The sequence below is a fragment of the Dendrobates tinctorius genome, unplaced genomic scaffold (genome assembly GCF_039654945.1).
Source record: "Dendrobates tinctorius isolate UK_male_01 unplaced genomic scaffold, ASM3965494v1 ptg000060l, whole genome shotgun sequence".
NCBI lineage: Eukaryota > Metazoa > Chordata > Amphibia > Anura > Dendrobatidae > Dendrobates > Dendrobates tinctorius.
Genome location: NW_027361728.1, coordinates 77350413 through 77373985, shown reverse-complemented (window position 1 = coordinate 77373985; position 23573 = coordinate 77350413). Strand labels below are relative to the sequence as shown.

The following is a 23573-nucleotide window of genomic DNA, read 5'->3' as shown; positions in this document are numbered from 1 at the left end:
CTATTTGATAAACTAAACGCAAATGAATGGGGATTACTTTTACTGCAAATTTAGATAAAAACAAAATCACTTTTCTAGATCTTGAAGTTAGCCACAAAGCCAACTGCATAGCTACAAAAACCTATTTAAAAAAAGTGGATAGCAAGAGCTTTTTGGATTTCCGCAGCACACACTATTGCAAATGGAAGCAAAATATCCCACATAGTCAATTTCTACGTATTTGAAAGAATTGCAGTAATGAAGTTGACTATGTGGGACAATCGAGATTCTTAAGGCCAGATTACTGGAGAAAAAATATCCTAAAAAATTAGAGCGAGGTGCATACGAAAAAAATTTGATAAAAACTCAGGCTCACTGCTTATCACAGAATAATCGGAAAAAAAGTTTTCTCCCTAAAAAATGGGACTATTAGTAATCTGAACAATGGAGTGGCTGAATCTTGTGGTCCTCTAAGAAAAAAACAAACAATAAAAACAAACCCCTGACGTTTTAATTTTTTTACCCAGTTTAATAATGGCAACCATAAAATAAGAAACATCCTTGAAAAATTTGGTATCTTTTAATTAAAGATTCCCATTTTAAAGAATTTGTTACCGAAAAAACCTGGTATAACCTTTAAGATGGGTCGCACCATAAGGGTGTGTGCACACGCTGCAGATTCTGCTGCGGATCCGCAGCGGATTTGGCCCTGCGGATCCGCAGCAGATTCTCCTGCGATGTACAGTACCATTAAAGTTAATGTAAAATGAAAAACGCTGTGCACATGATGCAGATTTTTCCGCGCAGATTTGCTGCAGTTTTGAATCCGCAGCATGTCAATTCTTTGTGCGGAATCCGCAGCGTTTTTACACCTGCTCCATTATATAGAGATCTGCAGAAAATATGTAGTAAATCTGCAGATTTAGCAAAATCCGCGCGGAAAAATCCGCAGCAGAATCCATAACATTTGCACATACCCTAAGAAATCTGTGATAATTTTACAACATGGGGCTCGCTCAATCACTTCATTTAGTACTGGTGAGGTCTTTGAGTTTAAGCACCATCTGTCTTGTGACAGTGACTATGTTATTTACGTAGTCACGTGTTGCTGCGGCCTCCAATATGTTGGCCTCATAACACAAACAGTCAGAGCAAGAATGAATGGACACTGTCACAAAACAAAAATCGGATTCCTTCTGCATAGCTTGTCGCAACATATGTTATTAACCCCCGGAGCTTTTTTCAATTTTTCGTTTTCGTTTTTCGCTCCTCATCTTTCCAGAGACATAACTTTTTTATTTTTCCATCAATATGGCCATGTGAGGGCTTATTTTTTGTGGGACGAGTTGTACTTTTGAGCAACTCCGTTGGTTTTACCATGTAGCGTACTTGAAAATGGGAAAAAAATTCCAAGTGCAGTGAAATTGCAAAAAAGTGCAATCCCACACTTGTTTTTTGTTTGGCTTTTTTGCTAGGTACACTAAATGCTAAAACTGACCTGCCATTATGATTCTCCAGGTCATTACGAGTTCATTAACACCAAACATGTCTTCTCTTTTATCTAAAAAAAATGGTGAAAAAAATTCCAAAGTGTGCTAAAAAAAAAAAAAAACATTGCGCCATTTTCCAAGACCCGTAGTGTCTCCATTTTTCGTGATCTTGGGTAGGGTGAGGGCTTACTTTTTGTGTGCTGAGCTGATGTTTTTAATGATCTCACTTTTGTGCAGATACATTCTTTTGATCATCCGTTATTCCATTTTAATGCAATGTCGCTGCGACCAAAAAAACCTAATTCTGGCATTTTGATTTTTTTCTCGCTGCGCCATTTAGCGATTAGATTAATCCTTTTTTTAATGATAGATAGGGCGACTCTGAATGCGGTGATACCAAATATGAGTAGGTTTGATTTTTTTATTGTTTTATTTTGATTGGGGCGAAAGGGGGGTGATTTAAACTTTTATGTTTTTTTTATTTTTTTTTAATTTTTAGACACTTTTTTTACTTTTGGCATGCTTCAATAGGCTCCATGGGAGGTTAGAAGCTCCCATACTTGACCGGCTCTGCTACATATCGGCGATGCTCAGATCGCCTATATGTAGCAGAAATACAGCATTGCTATGAGCGCCGACCACAGGGTGGCGCGCATAGCAATCTGCTGTAAACAAACAAAGAGGTCTCTATGAGACCTCTGGTTGTCATGGCAATGCATCGCTGACCACCGATCACAGCTGATGTGTTGCAGCTTTGAGGTGGGCTCACCGCCGGAGCCCACCTCAAAGCAAGGGATACTGACCACTGACATACTATTGCTTCAGCGGTCAGTAAGGGCTTAAAGCATAATAAAAAGCATAATAAAAAATTCCAAATAACAGTTTACTGTATATACTTTCTCGAGTGTTGCATCACAACCAAATCTTAAACAAAAAGGAATCGTTTTGGATATTTCGGTTACAAAACCTGTACCAGAACGGTTTGAACGATGTGATCGAGAAACTTTAGAAATGTAATACCTATCAACATAGCGGTCAGATCTATTACATTTTATATTTTTTTGTTTTCATAACTATTGCACAAAGTATCAGTTGTTAGTTGCCTGCGATTGTTGGTTGTTTTCTGTGTTTTTTTTGTGTGTTTCTTTTGTTTTTTTGGGGGGGTTGTTTTTTTGGGGGTTTATTTTCATATTATTTTGCTTTTGTTTCTTTGTGCTTATTTGGGTTTTTGTTTTTTTAGAATACTTTTATTGGTTACTTTGTCATTAGTTGTATAAAAATGGTTTTATTTTAGTTTTCTAAGTGTTTTGGATAGGCCATGTTGGCCCTATAATGTATAACCTTTTACTAGAGTATAACCTTTTAAGATATATGGTCCAGATTTGCATATAAATTCTTCTCACCTCTGAGTGAATTATACCTCTTATCCACCTGTGCTAATTAAGAGGCGTAAGCAAATCAAGTGGAGTATTGATACGAGTAGCAAAAACCCCTCCCTCTCCCTTTGTGAAAAAGGTTTTAAAAAGACACGGCTATTCTTCCAGTATGGTTGTATAATTCGCCTGATGAAGGCTTTTGCTCTCTTCAAGCCAAAAAGCGTTGTTTTTGCCTTGTATATTTAGAACAAAAAACTTTTTTTTATAAACCAATATAGCACAGGATATAATTTTTGGGAGCACTGGCACCAGACTGGTTTTCTGCATCTATTCAGTTGTACGCTGTGTTATCTTTGTACCTGAATAAATATATATTTACTGTTTAATGAATGGACAGTACAGAGATTAATCCACTGTCAACAGGTTATTGCTAGGGATGAGCGAGCATAATCATGGGTATTCGGTACTCGTCGAGTAGTGACGTACTCGTGGTCCTTGGAACATAGCGAGTATTTCACTACTCGCCTCGCACTACTCGGATCTCCCGCCCTGCATTTGCCAATCACAGTAATGCCGCAGCCTTCTTGGTTGTGGACAGCATTACTATGATTGGCTGGCCACCCAGCATCATAGCCTATGAGTCATCATAGCCTGGCTCTATCTAAGCCTTGTCGCAGCCATTTTCTGCACATTGCATGCAGAACACAGTCAGCTAGTGTAGGGAGAGTGTGAGTAGCTGCTAGGGTGAGTTGCGTTTTTTGTGCAAATCATACAGAAATCCTTTGTAAAACCCAAAAGCTCTTTTCAGAGCTGAAAGTATAAGGTTAGGGACTGAGCAGTGACAGTTTTCCCAGCTATTTTTGGGGTCTCATTTACCCCTTCAGGGCAGTTTTTTTGTGCTGTTGCGGTGCTGTTTTCACAGCGAATAGAACGCACACATGGTACTGCACAACTGACACGCAGCCAGCACCGCTGTCTTGTGTGATGACTGGGGTGCGCAATCTCGCCTTAAGGCCAGGGTCACACTAGCGAGGAATACGGATGAGTGAGAGGCGTTAAAAGCACGCATTACACACGGACAAATGATTCTCTATGGGGCAGCTCCCATCAGCCGTATATTTCTCGTCTGTATTCTACAGTCCGTGCCAATCGCAGCATGCTGCGATTGTCAGCGTACTACGCCCGTAGTACGCCAATGCAAGTCTATGGGTGCGCTAAAAATATGCATTACACACGGACCAGATGTGTGACTTGCGAGAAATATGCACCCGGTGTCCTTTAGAAAAGCCGGCAATTCAGTGCGCTATACAGTAAAATCACACTGACAGGTTTTATAACACAAACAAAAGAATAGATATAGACACATAGAATGCATATATATACATGTCATTGAGACACATATATATATTTATATTTCACAGAGTTCTTCATAGCAGAATAGCCGCTAATTCAATTGCCGGCTTTTGTCAAATCATTCCCTAACCCGACATGAAATGACACATGGTTTACATACAGTAAACCATTTCATTTCATGTTTTATTTTGTATGTCTTTCATTAGTAATTAGATGAGGGTTGATGTTTAAAATTAGGGAGGTGTAGGTGTTAATTTAAGGGGTTAATTCATTGTAAAAAAATGTGTGGGCTCCCGCATTGACAAATTACCGCGGGAGCCCACACATTTTTTAACAACGAATTAACACCTTAAATTAACACCTACACCTCCCTAATTTTAAACATCAACCCTCATCTACAAGTAATTGCTAATGAAAGACATATAAAAAAACATGAAATGAAATGGTTTACTGTATGTAACCATGTGTCATTTCATGTCGGGTTGGGGAATGATTTGACAAAAGCCGGCAATTGAATTAGAGGCTATTCTGCTATGAAGAACTCTGTGAAATATAAATATATATATATATATATGTGTCTCAACGACATGTATACATATATATATATGTATTCTGTGTGTCTATATCTATTCTTTCGTTTGTGTTATAAAACCTGTCATAGGGCTCCATTATATGTCCATTTTGCAAGGCGGCGAGAAAATCTCAGCATACGGATGGCATACGGATTACATACGGATGCTTCCATGAGCAAAATACGCGACCACACCTTGCTTACGGATGACATACGGAGCACTATTTAGGGGTCATTCATCCGTATTACGCCTGTAAACTACGGACCGTATTTTGCGTCGGTTAGTGTGACCCCGGCCTAAACCTCAGGGCAATTTTTTAGTGGCAGTACCGCTGTTGTGTGGTGACTGGGGTGCATAATCTCGCTTTAAACCTCAGGGCAATTTTTAGTGGCAGCACCGCTGTCTTGTGTGATTACTGGGGTGCATAATCTCACCTTAAACCTCAGGGCAATATTTTTGTGCTGCTGCGGTGCTGTTTGTAAAACACAAAGCAGTACTAGGCTGTAGTGCTACCTTCCACAAAGCACTAACTGCTCCTTGTTCCCCAATATATGCATCTGAACATTTGCAACTATGGCAGAAAAATCCAAAATTCCTAAAAAGGCTGTTGTGAAGGGACAGGGACGTGGGGTTGTCATTGGTGCCCAACAAGGCACAGAGTCTGGGAGACCGAAGAAGGTTGATGCATCTAGGTTCCTGGCGAAATTTCCCTGTCTGGAACATAAACTGGTCTGGAAGCCAGAAGAACAAGAGCAGATACTGTCTTGGATGGCTGATAAGGCCTCAACGAAATGTTCTAGCAGCACCCAATCGTCCATGACAAAACAGTATACTGTGCATACAGAGAACTCTGGGTCATCCTATTCTCAACCTGTTCCTAGCTCATCACCCGTTCAGGAGTCACATGAAACATTTGACCCCAACCTTGGTCACTCTGAGGATCTGTTTGATCCATTTCCTTTCGTTGCCTCTGGACTCTCACCGCGCGACATTGAAGAGGAACGTGAGGGGGTATCGTCTTTTGATGATGGCCAAATATTTAAAACCCCATGGCCAGAAGAAAGCCACTTTCATCCACGTGATATAACAGGTGAAGAGGTGGAGGCTGATGGTGATAACACACGGTTGCCAGCTGGCCAGTCGCCAATATCAATACGGAAGGGGGATGACATGGACGAAGATGTGGTTGATGATGAGACCACCGATCCGACCTGGACCGTTGGCACGCATAGCCAGCACAGAAGCACAGAGGAAGAAGGTGGATACGTAGCACCAACAAAAGCACCAAGGGCTACTGGTTTGAGCAGAGTGCGAAGTGTGTCAACCGTTGCCAAGAGCAATCCCTCTGTGCCCCAAGTGAAGGCAAGGGTGCGTTCAGCCGCTGTCTGGAAATTTTTTTCCGATAGTCCTTCTGAACCACATGTTGTCATCTGTAGCATCTGCCATAGGAAGCTGAGCAGAGGCCAGGGCAAAGGTGTAGGGAAGGTGACCTGACGGACGGACTTGTCTGTAGGAAGAAGGGATGCTGGGTGCACTATAGATGGACGTTTATAATAATAGAAGGGAAACAGCTGGGGGAAAATGGAATAGGAGTGCAGTACCTAAGTTTGACCACAAGATGGCAGGGGGGAGCATGAGTACAGGACTTGACTGCATCTTATGGCTTTAGAAACCGCTTAGTTATGGGGGGCGGGGAGACAGGAACCCAGGAGGGGATTTCCCGAGGAGGGAGATAAATAGGACAGGAGAGGGATCCAGAGGGTCCCAGTCCCGGGAGGAGCTCAGGAGGAGAAGAGACATTGAAGGAGAATGGACAGCAGTGGAGAGCTCGACCAGGGGACTGAGGAGAAAAGACGGGGGTGGCCCCGACACGAAGAACTGCAGAACAGACGAGGCCCCGGGGGTACCAAATTGATGACGACCTCGGACTGGTGAAGCGCTGGCGGTAGGTAGGCCTAGAGCAGCCCCAGTGAAAGAGCCATGAGGAACGTCACTACGACAGAAGGAAGGTGCAGGTACCGGGCCTGAATACGGAGAGCTGTGGAAGTGCTGCGGTGTATTGTTGCGGTCGTCAGGAGGACGGCCAATAAACTCGGACCTGTTGTACCCGAAATCTGCCTCCGTCTCGTGTCTGTGTTGTCTGTGCGCGGTAAGCAGTGGACCACCCCCCAATCCGGGCCATTACTACATTTGGGGTAGTCGGCAGGATCGCCGCCGCCAATACTACTACTTCAGTGGCAAGCCTGCGACAGAAGAAATCAAAAGAACTTGAATTGCTTTACTTGTGGATTACAAATTTGAGACAAAGGTAACCAAAGCACCGCCAGTATGCGGAAACACATGGCAGCCAAGCACCCAAGTCGGTGGGCTGAACAACAGGGTACCAAATCAGTGTCTGCAACTGCGAGTCAAACCACTGCCATGTCGCCTGTGATACATCCTTTCCAATCTGCTGGGCAGGAAGCAGGTGATCATCATACCTCTTGCTCACAAGCTGCGGTTGCACAGACACAGGCCACAACAAGCTCATCCACTTGTTTGTCCCAGGAAAGCGTCCAATTGTCCGTGCCCCAGTTGTGTGAAAGGAGGCGTAAATACCAACCCACACATCCACAACCACAAATACTGAATGCGCACATTGCCAAGTTGCTAGCCATTAAGATGTTGCCGTTTCAGGTTCAGACGGAACCTGAAAACCCATCTCTTCAGGAAATCCTACAGCCTGCAATGATCCCCGCTGCCTCCTCACCACTACTGGAGCTACCACCTCACCATCACTGGAGCTGCTGCAACCCCCCAACCTACTGTCTCCTTCCCCACCATCCTGTAGCATGTATGCCCAAAAGGGCAGGGTCCTCTCTCCCCTCTATATCAGTCTGTGATTGTTAGTTTGTTTAATGTAAGTGATATCTGTAATTTGTATGTAACCCCTTCTCATGTACAGCACCATGGAACCAATGGTGCTTTATAAATAAATAATAATAGTTTAGGCCTGTGGGGACACAGTCTTTCCGTGATCTTTTGGCTGTGGCTGCCCCACGATACTCGGTTCCCAGCCGGCACTATTTTTCCCAGTGTGCCGTCCCCGCGTTACACCAGCACGTCTTAAACAATCTAAAGCGTGATCTCTCCAATGCCGTAACTGGGAAGGTCCATCTTACAACAGACACGTGGACAAGTACTGTGGCCAGGGACGATACATCTGTCACGGCACACTGGCTCAACCTGGTGGAGGGTAGGACAAAGTCTCAAACTGGACCATCAACACATATCCTACCCACGCCACAAATAGCGGGCCCAACCTCAATCAGGGTTGCCGCCTCATCATATACGTCCAGTCTCCCCTCTTCCTCCTCCTCTGCCTCGTCATCCTATGCTGAATTACCCTCCACATCACTCCCAAGTTGGGAGCTGTGCAGCAGCGCATCGGCAAAGCGGCAACACGCTCTGCTGAAGCTGATCTGCTTAGGTGAAACACCACACACTGCAGCAGAGCTGTGGCAAGGACTAAAACAACCAATCGATCAGTGGCTCTCCCCACTGCAACTCCAACATGGTCTGGTTGTCTGCGACAATGGGCGTAACCTGGTGGCGGCTTTAAAGCTCGGGAAGCTGGTACATGTGCCATGCATGGCTCACGTGCTGAACCTAGTGGTGCAGAAATTTATAACAACATACCCTGACTTGCTGTACCTACTTGAGAAGGTGCGCCGTATTTGCGCCCATTTCCGCCATTCCTCAACCGCTGTCGCCAGTCTTGCAGCGCTTCAAAAGCAATTTAATTTGCCAAACCACAGACTCATTTGTGACCTGCCAACATGGTGGAACTCAACATATCATATGTTGGCAAGGGTAAGTGAGCAGCAGAGGCCACTTGCTGAATACCAGCTTAAACATGCCCATCACAGTAAAACTCAGCCAATACACATAACTGTCGAGTGGGTGTGGATCGCTGATATTTGTGAGGTGCTTGATAACTTTGAGTACTGCACCAAGCTTGTGAGCGGTGATCAGGCTATTATCAGCGTAACCATCCCTATGCTGTGTCTGCTGAAAAAAATCGCTGCAGAATCAAAAAATGGAATCTTTGCGTGCCCAGCTGCTGAGTATGGAGCAAGATTTCACAATGGGTGATCCTACCCAGCCCAGCCAATATCATCAGGTAACATTGGGGGATGAAGATAATGATGAAAACGAGGAGGGAGAGGACTTCTTTTTCAGTGGTACCGAGGGGACACCTCATGCTACATAGGGGAATCCTAACCCCAGCTTCATGTCTATCCAGCATGGGTGGTCTGGAGAGGAGGATGTGGAGGAGGAGAGTCAGTGTGAGGAGAGGATGGGTATTGTTCCTCCTTCTGGGGTCACAGAAGATTTGCCTCTTTGCAGCTTGGCACACATGGCACACTTCATATCTGTCTTTGCCAAGACCCTCGTGTAATCCACATTTTCAATAGCAACCTATACGGCTTGTCCACCTTTCTAGACCCATGGTGCAAGGACAAATTTCCTTCGCTACTGTTGCAGTCACCAAGGGGTTTCACAATGGAATCCTTCAAAAAGGCAGTTGTCGTTCATTTTATGGCAACAGCACTCTCAGACACCACTGCTAGCACAGGTACCAGCTCTGTGCAACAGCATGCATTAATGGGGAGAGACACGCCAAGCAGGTCCAAAAGAGGTGGTGGTAAAATATCAACAAACTGGGCCATCTTCAATAAACCGGCTCATCACCAAGGACTAGCTGGAACAGTAGCAATGTCAAGGAGGGAGAAGTTGAACAAGATGGTCAACGACTATCTAAGTGATCATACCTGCTTCCTTCCTAACGCTTCTGTTCCGTTTAATTACTGGGTATCCAAGCTGCATAGTTGGCCCGACCTCTCCTTATATGCCTTGGAGGTGCTGGCCTGCCCTGCTGCTAGTGTGATGTCAGAGCGTGTTTTCAGTGCCGCTGGGGCAATCATCACAGATGCACACACACGATTGACAACAGAGAATGCAGACATGCTGACTCTGATAACATTTAACAAGGACTGGATTTCGCAACAGTATTTAAGCCCTCCAGATGAGAGTATCCCAACGTAAAGTCACCCGAAACGTTATTTTTTTTTAAATTGGTGATCACGTCCATCCCTTCCCATACAAGCCCCTTTTCTTCTTTTTACACATGTTTTCAAATCCTGCTTCTGCCACATGTACCTCATGGTCAATAAGCTAAAAACAATGTTATGTTAATTAATATTTCCCATCGAAGGCAATTGTGATGAGAGTGAGACCCTTCTTCCTTCATCAACCATGGTATCATGCCCCTTGGGCTAATTTTTTGGAGACACTATGGCTATGCCTGGACACTGGGCACTGCCACCTCTATGCTAGTAGTCCTAGCTTCATCATAATTGTTTGGCCCTTCAGACCTGTCTTGCTTCCTTCATCAACTATGATACAGCCCCTTGGGCTAATTTTTGGAGACACTATGGCTATGCCTACACATTGGTCAGTGGCAGTGGAACAACAAGGACAGTAGTCCAAGCTTTATTATTGTAAATCCCTTGTGATGATGATGATGGGTGGCTTCTTCCTGCATTAACCATCACACAGCCCCTAGGGCAGATCGCTCTCCTTACACTACTTACACACTTAGCTGTCAGAAGATCGCCTCCATCATCACTCGCTCTTACGGCACTTCTGATATATCACTGGCACTGCGTAAGTGGCATACGAGTCCCGCTCTTCGGCAAAAAACCACAGGACTTCAAATAGTGTTTGTACATTCCAGTGAAGCAGGAATGTAAAACCACTCGTACAGCCCCTGACCCGGTGCCCCCATGTTATATATATTTGTTTACAGTATAGATTTTTTTAACATTTACACATTTTTTAGCCTTTTCCTCAGCCCCCACACCGCTTTGTAGGGTCCAGCAGACAATTTCTCGCATTTTCCATTGACTATCATTGGACTCGTTAATCATACCGAATACCCGAGTATTACGGTATACTCAGTACAAGTATAGCGAGTCCGAATACTTCACTACTCGCTCATCCCTAGCTATTGCCCCTGGAGATCTGGAAGATAAAAGACCCAAAACAACGCAGAGGAGAGAGAATGACAGTGTGCTAAAAGAGAAGAAGCAAAGATAGGTCACCAGTAGAAACTCTGAAGAGCACAATGCCAAATCTGACTAACCAGAACAACCAATCATGGAAATTCAAGGTAAAGATGCTGCTGATAGGAAAAGTTATGTTGAAATACACACAGGAGTCTAGACCTGACGCACTACCAGAAGACTGGGTAGATAAGGATCAAAAAACACAGATCACTATCTCCCTTAGTATAGATGATGATCATATTGTGCATGTATGTAAATGTGAAACGGTAAAAGAAATGTGCTAACAGCTGCAGAAAGTGCATGAAAGGATAAATCTCGGCAGTAAACTTGTATTTAAATATGAGATAGGACACCACCACCCCAACCCGACCTGAAAGAGAAAAAGAGCTTTCATTATACTCACCTGTGGGGCAGTTTGGCCCGAAGAGAGGGTAGCTGTTCTTGGCCCGGCTCCTCCCATCTTCTTACTATCGCTGTCCTCTTTCTTTCTTTGTCCAGGTGACGCATTCTTATGTCATCCACACAGTCTCCTCGGCATCGCACTCCTGGCAGGCGTACTTATCTGCCCTGTGATAAAACACTCTGGGATCGCCTTTGCTGGGGTCAAAGGTCACGTGCATTCAGCATAAAACTCAGGCGCAGAGCTGGGATTCGGGTGTAACTGACCCTGGGTCAGGTTTATTAACGGTGAAAGCAATGCAAAAGGAAATAAAACATAAAACAAATCCTTGCCTGTCCGGCACTAACTAAACAATGGACAACCTAACTACCAACTGGCGGGCTTCTCCCGTCCAGCCAAACCACAGTTGCAGTGGGCACTGCTTTCACACGTGTGTGTCTCTCACACAGACAGGCTCTCTGTGTTCCCAGGCTGAGACACTCACACAACCACCTTGCATCCTTTTATATCCACCTCCCATTATCCATTAGCAAGCAGGTGTGATACTGACCAGACTAGGCCACATAGGAAAGGAATCTGGGCGAGATATACCTGCCCTCATCCACTATTCCCACATGATTCTCACATATCCCCCCCCCTCTGCTCAGACCACTCTGGTCGAGCAATGACACCCGCCAAACAGTGCACTCGGGACAGGGCATCTGCATTCCCCATCTGTACCCCTGGGCGGTGCTCCACCATAAAAGTGTAGGCCTGCAGGGCAAGGAACCACCAGGTCACCCGGCTATTCCGTTCCTTGTTCAAGTGCATCCACTTGAGAGGGGCATGGTCAGTGATTAGCCTGAACTTTCGGCCCACCAGGTAATATTTGAGGGCCTCTAGAGCCCACTTAATGGCGAGGCACTCTTTTTCTACGACGGCATACCTTTGCTCGTGTTTATTCAGCTTCCTGCTGAGATAGAGGACTGGGTGTTCCACTCCGTCCCTCACTTGTGAGAGTACGGCCCCGATACCGGTATCAGAGGCATCCGTTTGTACCACAAACTCGCTGCGGAAGTCCGGAGTCACCAGTACGGGCTGAGAGCAAAGTGCCCGTTTTAGGCTATGGAAGGCTTCTTCAGCCGCTAAACTCCATTTAATCATGACGGAGTCTTTCCCTTTTGTAAGATCCGTCAGGGGGGTAGCGATGGCTGCAAAATTGGGTATGAACCGGCGATAATAGCCGGCGATCCCCAGGAAGGCTTGCACCTGCTTCTTGTTGACAGGTTGTGGCCAGTCCTGAACTGCCTGAATCTTATCAACCTGGGGTTTAACAACACCCCTCCCAATTACATACCCCAAATACCGGGCTTCTTCTAGCCCGATGTGACATTTCTTGGGGTTCGCGGTTAGACCTGCCTCCCACAGGTCGTCAATCACAGCTTGTACTTTCTGGAGATGAGTCTCCCAGTCCAAGCTATAAATGACAATGTCATCCAAATAGGCCGAAGCATACCGCCTATGTGGCCTCAAGACTCGATCCATCAGTCTCTGGAAGGTCGCCGGTGCCCCGTGCAGTCCAAACGGCATATACACATACTGAAATAAACCTTCTGGCGTAGCAAATGCCGTCTTTTCTCTGGCAGCCTCAGCCAGAGGGATCTGCCAATACCCCTTTGTTAGATCTAGGGTCGTAATATACCGGGCTTTTCCTAACCGATCTATTAACTCGTCGACCCGGGGCATAGGATAGGCATCAAATTTTGAGACCGCATTCAGTTTCCTGAAGTCATTGCAGAACCGGATGGTGCCGTCCGGTTTAGGAATTAGCACAATCGGGCTGGACCAAGCACTGTGCGATTCCTCAATGACACCTAACTCTAACATTGCCTTCACTTCTCGGGAAAAGGCTTCACGGCGCGCTTCCGGGATTCGGTAGGGCTTTACGTGAACTGTGACACCAGGTTCCGTTACAATGTCATGTTTCATTAGCGTAGTCTGCCCGGGTTTTTCTGAGAAAAACTTTTGGTTGTGAAGTAGAAACTGCCTGACCTCAGTCTTTTGCCGCTCCGAGAGAGTCTCTGCAACCCGTACCTCCGGTACGGTATGCGAGCAGACAGCACGGGCCAGCTCCGCTGACAAGGCAGACCGATCCTTCCAGGGCTTTATCAGATTTACATGATAAATCTGTTCAGGTTTCCGTTTACCTGCCTGGTATACTTTAGTTTACTTCACCAACTCTTTCCTTGATCTCAAAGGGGCCCTGCCACTTTGCCAGGAACTTACTGTCCACCGTGGGGACCAGGATCAACACCCTATCTCCGGGTGCAAACGTACGGATCTTGGCGCCCCTATCATAGATTCTTTTTTGGGCTCCTTGAGCCTGTATCATGTGTTCTTTGACGATAGGCATAACAGCCGCAATACGGTCCTGCATTTGTGTGACGTGATCTATCACTGTTTTAAACGGAGTGACCTGACCCTCCCAGGTTTCTTTTGCAACGTCTAACAGTCCGCGAGGACGTCGGGCGTACAATAACTTGAAAGGCGAGAATCCCGTGGAAGACTGGGGTACTGCCCTGATGGCAAAAAGCAAATACGGAAGTAAATAGTCCCAGTTCTTCCCATCCTTGTCTATCACCTTTCTCAGCATCTGCTTCAGAGTTTTATTGAACCGTTCGACCAACCCGTCTGTTTGAGGGTGATACACGGATGTGCGTAACGGTTCGATTTGTAACAATCGGCAGAGCTCCTTCATTACCCTGGACATAAAGGGGGTCCCCTGGTCGGTGAGTATCTGTTTTGGTATACCGACCCAACTAAACACATGCACCAGTTCCTTGGCAATCGTCTTGGTGGCCGTGTTACGCAAAGAGATGGCCTCCGGGTAACGAGTGGCATAATCCAAGATGACCAGGATATGTTGGTGTCCACGTGCAGACCGTGGAAGGGGCCCAACTAAATCCATCCCAATCCTCTCAAACGGGACTTCAATAATAGGTAGGGGTACCAAAGGGCTACAGAACCGGGGCTTAGGTGCAGAGGCTTGGCAGTCAGGACAAGACTCACAATATACACGAATATCGTGATGCATGCCTGGCCAAACAAAACAGTGTAATATCCTTTCGGTGGTTTTCTGGACTCCCAGGTGACCTCCCATCACATGTCCGTGGGCCAGGTCCAGCACCTGCCGCCGGTAGGGTTTTGGCACGACTAATAGTTGCACCGTATCTTCCCCCTTTTTCTCTATCTGATAGAGTAAATCATTCTCCAGAACCATGTAAGGATGTGCCAGCCTAGAGCCAGGTTCAACGGGTACCCCATTTATCACTTTTACATTTGTCCTAGCCTGAGAAAGGGTAGGATCCTTTATTTGCTCGCTTTGGAAGTCATCTTTCTGAACTTCCAAATCCGGCAAACGGGGAGGTGGACGGCTGTCGGCCTCCTCCTCTTCCCCGGTCTCCTCCGTATCACCCGCCATGACTGAAAACGGGAACTGTAGGTCATTTCCAGCAGACTCTTCCCCCGAGTCTTCCGGGGAGACCTCTTCCAGGGGTTCGGGACCCACACACGCCCTGGGAGAAGAATCATGTACACTATTACCCGAGGGCATCAACTGATTCTCCCACAATTGCCAGAAGTGGGGAAAATCCTGGCCCAGGATAACATCATGCAATAACGCCGGGACGAGTCCCACTTTATGTTGCACAGACCCATAGGAAGTAGTAATGCATATGACCGCGGTGAGGTACGAACAGGTGTCTCCATGCACACACGTTACAGAAAATTTGTCTGATGGTCCAGTCGGGGCTGACACCAGACTGGCCTTCACCAGAGTCACCACACTTCCCGAGTCTAACAATGCCACCACATTTTTGCCATCAACAGTTAAATCACACAAGTGTTTTTCCACATCCTTTTGACCGGCATTCACACTCACTACCCGTGCAACCATAGACATGCGGTTTTTAGAGTCAGTGATGTCGCACTGCATGGGTTCAGTAGTGACCGGACAGTTCGCAGCAATATGTCCCATCTCTTGGCAGCGGAAACACCTAACGGGCCCCTTGCTTAGACCATAGTTCGTTACTCTCGGCCTCGCAGTGCGGGCAGTCCCGTTTTCCTCCCCCACTGTCTTAGGGATTTTTCCATCTCCCCTACTCCCTGGAACAGTCTTACGGTTCCACGTGGAGATGATGAAGAACGAGGTGGGGTAGCGTAATCTCGGAGTCCTTCCGCCACGGAGTAACGTTCAACCAGATCCACCAGTTGATCTGCCGTCGTAGGATTTCCTTGGCTTACCCACTTCCTCAGGGCTGGCGGTAGAGCTCTCAGGTACTTGTCCATGACGACTCTCTGGATTATCTCTGGCGCTGTCAACACCTCGGGTTGAAGCCACTTCTTCGTCACGTGGATCAGGTCGAACATCTGTGACCGCGGTGGTTTATCCGGCTGATAAGTCCATTGATGCACTCTCTGTGCACGGACAGCGGTCGTCACTCCCAGCCGGGCCAAGATCTCGGCTTTCAATTTGTCAAAGTCCTGCGCGGCTTCAGGCTCTAAGTCATAATAAGCGTTTTGGGCCTCACCGGAAAGAAACGGGGCAATCAGGCCGGCCCACCGTGCCTTCGGCCATTTTTCTCGTACCGCCGTCCGTTCAAACGTGGTCAGGTATGCCTCGACGTCATCTTCGGTCGTCATCTTCTGCCAGTACCGACTCACGTGAATCACTCTCGACTCGGCTTCCAGGTTAACCTCATGTAGGCTTGCCAGGCGCTGCGCCACCTGCTGGAGAAGCGAACAATCGGTAGCTGTCATGTCCACCAACTCCTTCAGCTGGGCCATCATCACCCGATTAGCTTCTTGCTGGACAGCGGTGGACTGTACCAGCGCTTTCACCACGTCCTCCATGCTCATGCTTGCAACGTGTTGCCCGCATTCTCCACCACAATGTGATAAAACACTCTGGGATCGCCTTTGCTGGGGTCAAAGGTCACGTGCATTCAGCATAAAACTCAGGCGCAGAGCTGGGATTCGGGTGTAACTGACCCTGGGTCAGGTTTATTAACGGTGAAAGCAATGCAAAAGGAAATAAAACATAAAACAAATCCTTGCCTGTCCAGCACTAACTAAACAATGGACAACCTAACTACCAACTGGCGGGCTTCTCCCGTCCAGCAAAACCACAGTTGCAGTGGGCACTGCTTTCACTCACGTGTGTGTCTCTCACACAGACAGGCTCTCTGTGTTCCCAGGCTGAGACACTCACACAACCACCTTGCATCCTTTTATATCCACCTCCCATTATCCATTAGCAAGCAGGTGTGATACTGACCAGACTAGGCCACATAGGAAAGGAATCTGGGCGAGATATACCTGCCCTCATCCACTATTCCCACATGATTCTCACAGCCCTGACTAAGGCAGAATAAAGTACTGTAATGCACTTGTGCCAGGGCTCTTTGACCTTTCCCTGCTCACTGCAGTACTTTACTCTGCTATCAACAGGGCAGAGAAATACACCTGCACAGGAGTGGAATGCGAGGGGCCCTGTGTGGATGATGTAGGGACTAAAGAAAGAAAGTGGACAGCATTACAAAAAGGGAGGCGCCAGACCAATACCAGCAACACCACTTGGACAGGACTGACCTGCAGGTGAGTATATTAAAAGCTTTTTTTCTTCTATTTCAGTTCAAGATGGGGGTAGATATTCAGCACTATAGAATGCTGTATATCAGGGTTGAAAGGTTGTGGCCTTACCTCATATGAGCCAAATCTGGCGACAGGTTACTTTTAATGAAAAAGCTATATCAGTCTAACCTAAATAAGGGCCAAGATATGCAGCATTATTCTAGAAATTGTGGAGCACCTTTGTTGGCATTGGGGAGGATCTAAAGAATTTCTATGTTGCTGCACTACTACTAAGCGGCCTACCAAAAAGCTATGACACTAGAGTAACTGCATTAGATGCGCGCCCTAGTTCTTTTCACAGAAGGAGAGTTTCCTATTTAGATATAGGATTGGATGTTCCTCACCATTTATTTCCTGGGAGAACACGGCTCCCAACTCGACCTCTGAAGCATCTGTCGGTACCACAAATTCCTTATTGAAGTCATGTGCGACCAAGACCGACTGTTTACACAGGGCAAGCTTCAACTCTTGGAACACCATCTTCACATTAGAAGACCACTTGGCCATTGACATCTTTGTGCCTTAAGGTCAGTCAGGGGTGCAGCTATCATGGTGAACTTCGGGATAAACTGCTGATAGTATCACAAAATTCCCAGAAATGCCCTAATCTGTTTCTTGGAGACTGTTTGTTGACAATTTTGGATTGCCCCTACTTTGTTCACTTGTGGCTAATTTTTGCCCCTCCTGACAATATAGACTAAGTATTTTGCCTCCTACTTCCCCATGGTGCACTTCTTTGGGTTTATGGTAAACCTCGCCTTCCTCAGTGCAACCAGTACCACCTGGACCTTCTGCAGATAACTTCCCCATTCCAGTCTGAAGATCACAATATTGTCCAGGAAGGCTACAGCATAATTCTTCTGGGGTGCAAGGACCCGATTCATGGCTCTCTGGAAAGTGGCCGGAGGGCCCTGTAGACTCATCGCCATCTGGGTGGATTGGAAGCATCAGTCGGGTGTAGAGAAAGCTATCTTCTTCTTGGCTTCTTGTGACATGGGGAATCTGCCAATAGCTATTATCCCTTCATTAAATCCCAGGTGATTTTGTACTTTGCAGATCACTTGACCAAGCTGGGGATGGTAAACTGATGTCTTGAGTTGTATAATTTGCAGGTCCCTACACAGTTCCCGCATCACCTTACTCATGAAGAGTGTTCCTTTGTCAGTCAGGATCTCCCTTGGTAACCCTGTCCAAGAAAAATGTAGGCCAACTTGCAGGCTATACTTTTTGCAGAAGAGTTTCTCAGGGAAACTGCTTCAAGATTCCGTGTAGCATAGTGGAGGATGACCAATATTTATTGATGCCCAAGAGTAGATTTGACCAGGGGACCGACCAAGTCCATGTTAATTCTCTTAAACGACACTTCTATGATGGGTTATGGTACAAGGAGACTTTGAAAGTGGGAGGTGGGGCAGTTAGCTGGCAGGTGGGATAGCCCCTGAAATACTTTAAGATTTACCGGTGACATCTGGGCCAATAGAACCTCCACATGACCCGTTCTTGAGTTTTATCCATCCAAAGATGGCCACCCAAGACATATGACTGGGCCATGTCCAACATCCTCTCTCTCTCATTAGGGTCCAGGTACCAACAATTTTTCCATTATCTTCTCTCTCTCCCTAGTAACCCGGTACAATAAGTCCCCACTCAACAAAAAATAGGGAAACCTGGTATCAGCCCCCAACACCTTCGCTGTACCGTTTATGACAATTACATTATTGAACGCCTCCTTCAGAGTTAGGTCCCTATGTTGGGTGCACCCAAAATTTTTGCCGGTCACCCTTAATTCAGGAATTTTGGCCTCAGGGGACACTGCCTCCTCATCCCCCCACAAGGACACAGAAGGGAAACTCATCAGAATCTGGGTGTGGTGACAATTCTATAGGGGTGACCAGTCTCTTATTCGAGCAACCGAGCCCTGTTTCCTTCATCCACAAGACCCAAAACAAACAAAAGTCCCAATGGGGTGAAAAATGTCTAACCACTGGATAGTCTTTAGCATCCCTATGGATGCAGCGGAAGCCTTCTTCCCATAATCAGCTGGAGCGGAAGAGTTGTCCTCACAAGGGTCACCAATCTGCCAGAGTCTAGCAGTTCAGTCACTTTAAGACAATTCACCTTTACGGGAAAAGTTTGTGGCCTCTCGCTAGTTGAACCATTCACACTGCAGGCCCAATTTGCATTGTATGAACAGCGGCGCCTGGGACGTGAGAAATAATATTACCTTGGGACCTTTGTCATTACCTCCGACGCACCTTTGGACGCTCCACCCCCTTTTGAGACTTGACCCCCTTATGTCTTTTGACCAGTCCAACAAGGTCATCGACATTCTGGGGATCACCCTGGACAACCCAAGTCTGCATTGGCCTCCAAAGGGAGTGCATGAACCGGTCCATCACCACAAACTCTACGATCTGAGCAGGGGTAGAAGACTCTAGCTGTTTTGAGTTTTGGACCAGGTGCAGCAGATCAAACATTCGGAGCAAGCAGGTTTGTCACAGTAATATGCCCAGCAGTGGACACATTGTGCCCTGACAGTCATTGTCACGTCCAAGCAAGCCAAAATTTCAGTTTTCAGTTTCACATATTCTTTGGAGTGTTGTAAGGCTAAGTCGTAGTTGGCTTTCTAGGGCTCCTGCATTAAGCATGGTGCCAGCACTTCCGCTCATTGCTCTGGCAGAAGATTCTCCCTCTTGATGACCCTCTCAAGAACAGTCAAAAGGCCTCTATGTCATCACCGAGGGTCATTTTCTGCAGGGCTCTTCTTACCACCTTGCAGATGGAAAAATCATCAACTGACCTTTGAGTCTGAGCTGCCGCCGTGTCACAAACTGCCTCTGTGAGCAATTCAGTCTGCTGTTGTTGTTACTGGACTTGCTGCTGGATCTGTTGCTGGTGCTGCTGCTGCTGAAGCTGTTGCATAAGCACTTGCTTGACTCCTGTTGTGCCAACTGTTGCTGCTGTTGCTGGTGCTTCTGCTTCTTGTACCAGGTATTTAATTAGGTGCTCCATGCTATCTGATGTTGCTTGCTGGCTTATTGCAGGCATGAGCCAGGACATGTAGTACCCCTGTAGCAGTCACATGTGTTTCCGGGAAACACTGCACACATTCTCCACCAACTGTGGTAGATCCACTCACTTGGCTGCTTAAAGAGGTAGTCACAGGAACACTTTCGTTCAAGTTTTCAACTGGTTTATTAAAAACGTATTGCATAAATCAGTCCAAATATAGGTAAAGAAACAAGGCCGTTCTGGCATAATGGAAAAACAAAATAGCGTACAATACAGTCTGTGTGGCTGTGGGGATCCGCCCGCTCAGGAGAACAAAAAGAAGATTCAGTTCTCTTTAACATGAGCACAGCTCTGGAGATCTAATTTTCAGGTACACAGAACACTGAAAGAAGCCCTTAATATGGCCAATTAACTCCTCTCAGCACATAGTGTACTGGAGCATTTTTTCAGGTTCAGTGTCCTTCTCACACCACATAGAACCTGCTTTAAATAGCAGTTTTCAAATCTTTAGTGAAATTTTTCATGGGCGTTAGAACGCCAACAGCATTAATACAATATATGCATATTGAATTGTTAGAAGGCTCTGAGTTTTTTTGCTACGCACTAAAATTTAGCAACATGGGTGAATGAAAAAAATAAATAAATAAAAATATATATTTGTATAGTAAGCTCTCACGAGCAGGGTCGTCTTATTTCGCTTTACTTATTGTATTGCTAACGTTGTTACTTATGACTTGTGTATTGAAACTGTTAAACAGTAAAGCGCTGCAGAATATGTTGGCGCTATATAAATAAAGATTAGTATTATATTATTATGCATATACATATACAATACACAATATACATATTGTGACAGAGTCACTGGTAATGTAATAGAGGGGAGATATGTTTCATTACGCCTAATGGTGTCAGTTATATAAAATCCGGAGTTGTATTGCCTCCAGCATAGTAAGTGATGCAAGGGTTTAGTTTTGTTATGGGCTGGTTTTTAGGGGGACATTCATAGAGCGGGTGGAAGAGTGTCCCCCCATATCTCCCCCTACAGAGCTAGCACCGCTGTGTGCTGACAGGACCTGGGTGAGTCACGTGGTTGAGTCCAGGAAGTCTGGGCTTAAATGGCTGAAGGAAAGAACTTTCAGTGTTCAGTATGTGGGCCTGGAGAAGGCGCACTGGAGGAGAGTGCTCCATGGACTAGAGAACTTGAACCGTGTGTGGTCTGTCTGCTGTGAGCGGGAGGAATCCCGCTAACAGAAGGACAGTGTTTGTTCTGCCACCATTTTGTTTTGTTTTCCTGTTTTGCTCAGTGGGCTGGATTTTCTTTACTACCCCTTGATTTATGCTGCCTTTCATAAACCAAAGGAAGTTCTTAAAGCCGCAGTGTACCCGTGTCTACCTCAGTGTGCAGCCGAGTGAGCCGACCTGCCACTATATATATATATATATATATATATATATATATATTTTAAACCAGAAGTTTACATACACTATATAAAAAGACACATATGCATGTTTTTCTCAAAATCTGACATGAAATCAGAATAAACCTTTCCCGTTTTAGGTCAATTATGATTAACATAATTATTAATATTTGCCAAATGCCAGAATAATGAGAGAGAATATTTTAAGGCATTTTTATTACTGCAAAGTCAAAAGTTTACATACACTAAGATTACTATGCCTTTAAACAATCCTGTACTGCCCATATGATGATGTCATGTGTTTGGACGTTTCTGACAGTTTTTGGCAACATCTGAGTTAATTAGAGATACATCTTTAGTTGTATTTTAATGTACACCTGAAACAAACTGCTTCTTTGTGTAGCATCATGGGAAAGTCTAAGGAAATCAGCCAAGATATCAGGAAGAGAATTGTGGACTTGCACAAGTCTGGCTCATCCTTGGGTACAATTTCAAGATACCTGAAGATGCTTTGCTCATCTGTACAAACAATTATACTCAAGTACAACTAGATGGGAATGTCCAGCCATCATACAGCTCAGGAAGGAGATGGATTCTGTGTCCCAGAGATGAACGTGCTTTGGTCAGATATGTGCATGTCAACCCAAGGACAAATGCAAAAGACCTTGTGAAGATGATGGCGGAAGTTGGTAAGTTTGTGTCAATATCCACAGCTCATATGGGCTTAAAGGCCACTCTGCCAGGAAGAAGCCATTACTCCAAAAGACACGTAAAAAAGCCAGATTAATGTTTGCAAATGCAGACAAGAACAAGGATCTTAATTTTTGGAGACATGTCATGTGGTCTAATTAAACTAAAATTGTACTTTATTCTGATTTCATGTCAGATATTGAGAAAAACATGCATATGTGTCTTTTTATAACGTGTATGTAAACTTCTGGTTACAACTTTATATATATTCTCCACTGATGGTGGAGCACTGTTGCTCTTTTTTTACTGATTCAAGGGTTGAACAAGGTTGGCCAAGGTTATTTTGGATTTTATCATGAAGGTTACTATGATAAAGTACTGCATATTAACATTTGTTAGTGAAACTTGATAAGACGCCAGATTATCAGATATCACAAATCAGCAGTCATAAAAATTAAAATTGGAATAACCGGTAAATACAGAACCTCCGGGAAAAGAAAAAAAACAGCAAAATATATTACATTACTTTAACTTAGTTTTAACATTAAAAGAATTTACAATTGTCACAGCTGATTAGTCTCGTGATTCTGTATGTGTGAAATTTCAAATTACATTAGTATGATTTTTTTGAACAAGTGCCAGATCAGATATATCTGTAAAAAAATTAAGCCAGAAAAAGATTTACATTTACAAGCTACATAAAAACAATAAAGAATAATGTTAAGAGATAAAATCGCACAAGTAATACATGACATTACCTTCAGCATCTGTTTGACTTTCTTTACGGTTTGGCCCCGAGGAATGTCAAATGGTTCGGTCAGACCATCAAATGCTATAAAGACCTTCATGTTATTTTATAAAAATCTATAAATCTCAAGATAATGCCTAACATCTAGTTTGGGTAGACCTTTTAAAGTGCATTCTTTTGCTTCGTGGTATGAAGTAATAAGACAAGTACTTCAGTCAGACTGTTTTCTTGCAGAGCTAAAAAGAAACAAATCTCCACCCAGCCTATATCTAAGCTGCAAACAAGGCAAGTGACTACAGGTTACAGACTATCATGACTGACCACAGAGTAAGCACATAACACTCATCATGCCCTGTTACCACTTGGCCGTCAGAGAATAGCAACAGGGAGACTTAATCTCTGTGCTCATCGAAGAATGAGATTTTAAGATACGTTAGGTCTTTGTGTGTCTTGTCCAACAGTTGACAATACCCATCCTTAAGTAAAATCCTAATGTGGTTGGGACAATATACGGTAATCCGTTTCTATTAAATGGATGAATTAAATACAATAAAACTACAAGGTAAATCCTTTTTAAGAAATCATAGCCAAAAAGAAGCCACCTATAGTCTTGTAGTAGTCACCAAAGAAACGTCCATGTCATTGCTTTGAACCAAAAAAAGATCTTAACTTAAAAGGGTGGTCTGAACCAAACATGTATTTTAAAGAGAATCTGTCAGCAGGTTTTTGCTATGTAATCTGCAGACAGCATAAGG

The 23573-nt window shown here is 45.1% G+C and overlaps 1 protein-coding gene across 1 annotated transcript in view; it reads right to left on the bottom strand.

Annotated features, from left to right (window-relative positions):
- Nucleotides 1–22918, bottom strand: part of ANKUB1 (ankyrin repeat and ubiquitin domain containing 1) — a 79395-nt gene extending 56477 nt beyond the window's left edge. The window contains exon 1 of the mRNA XM_073579139.1: nucleotides 22829–22918. Coding sequence (XP_073435240.1) covers nucleotides 22829–22918 — 90 coding nt within the window. The remainder of the gene's footprint in view (nucleotides 1–22828) is intronic.
- Between the last annotated feature and the right edge of the window lie 655 nt (nucleotides 22919–23573).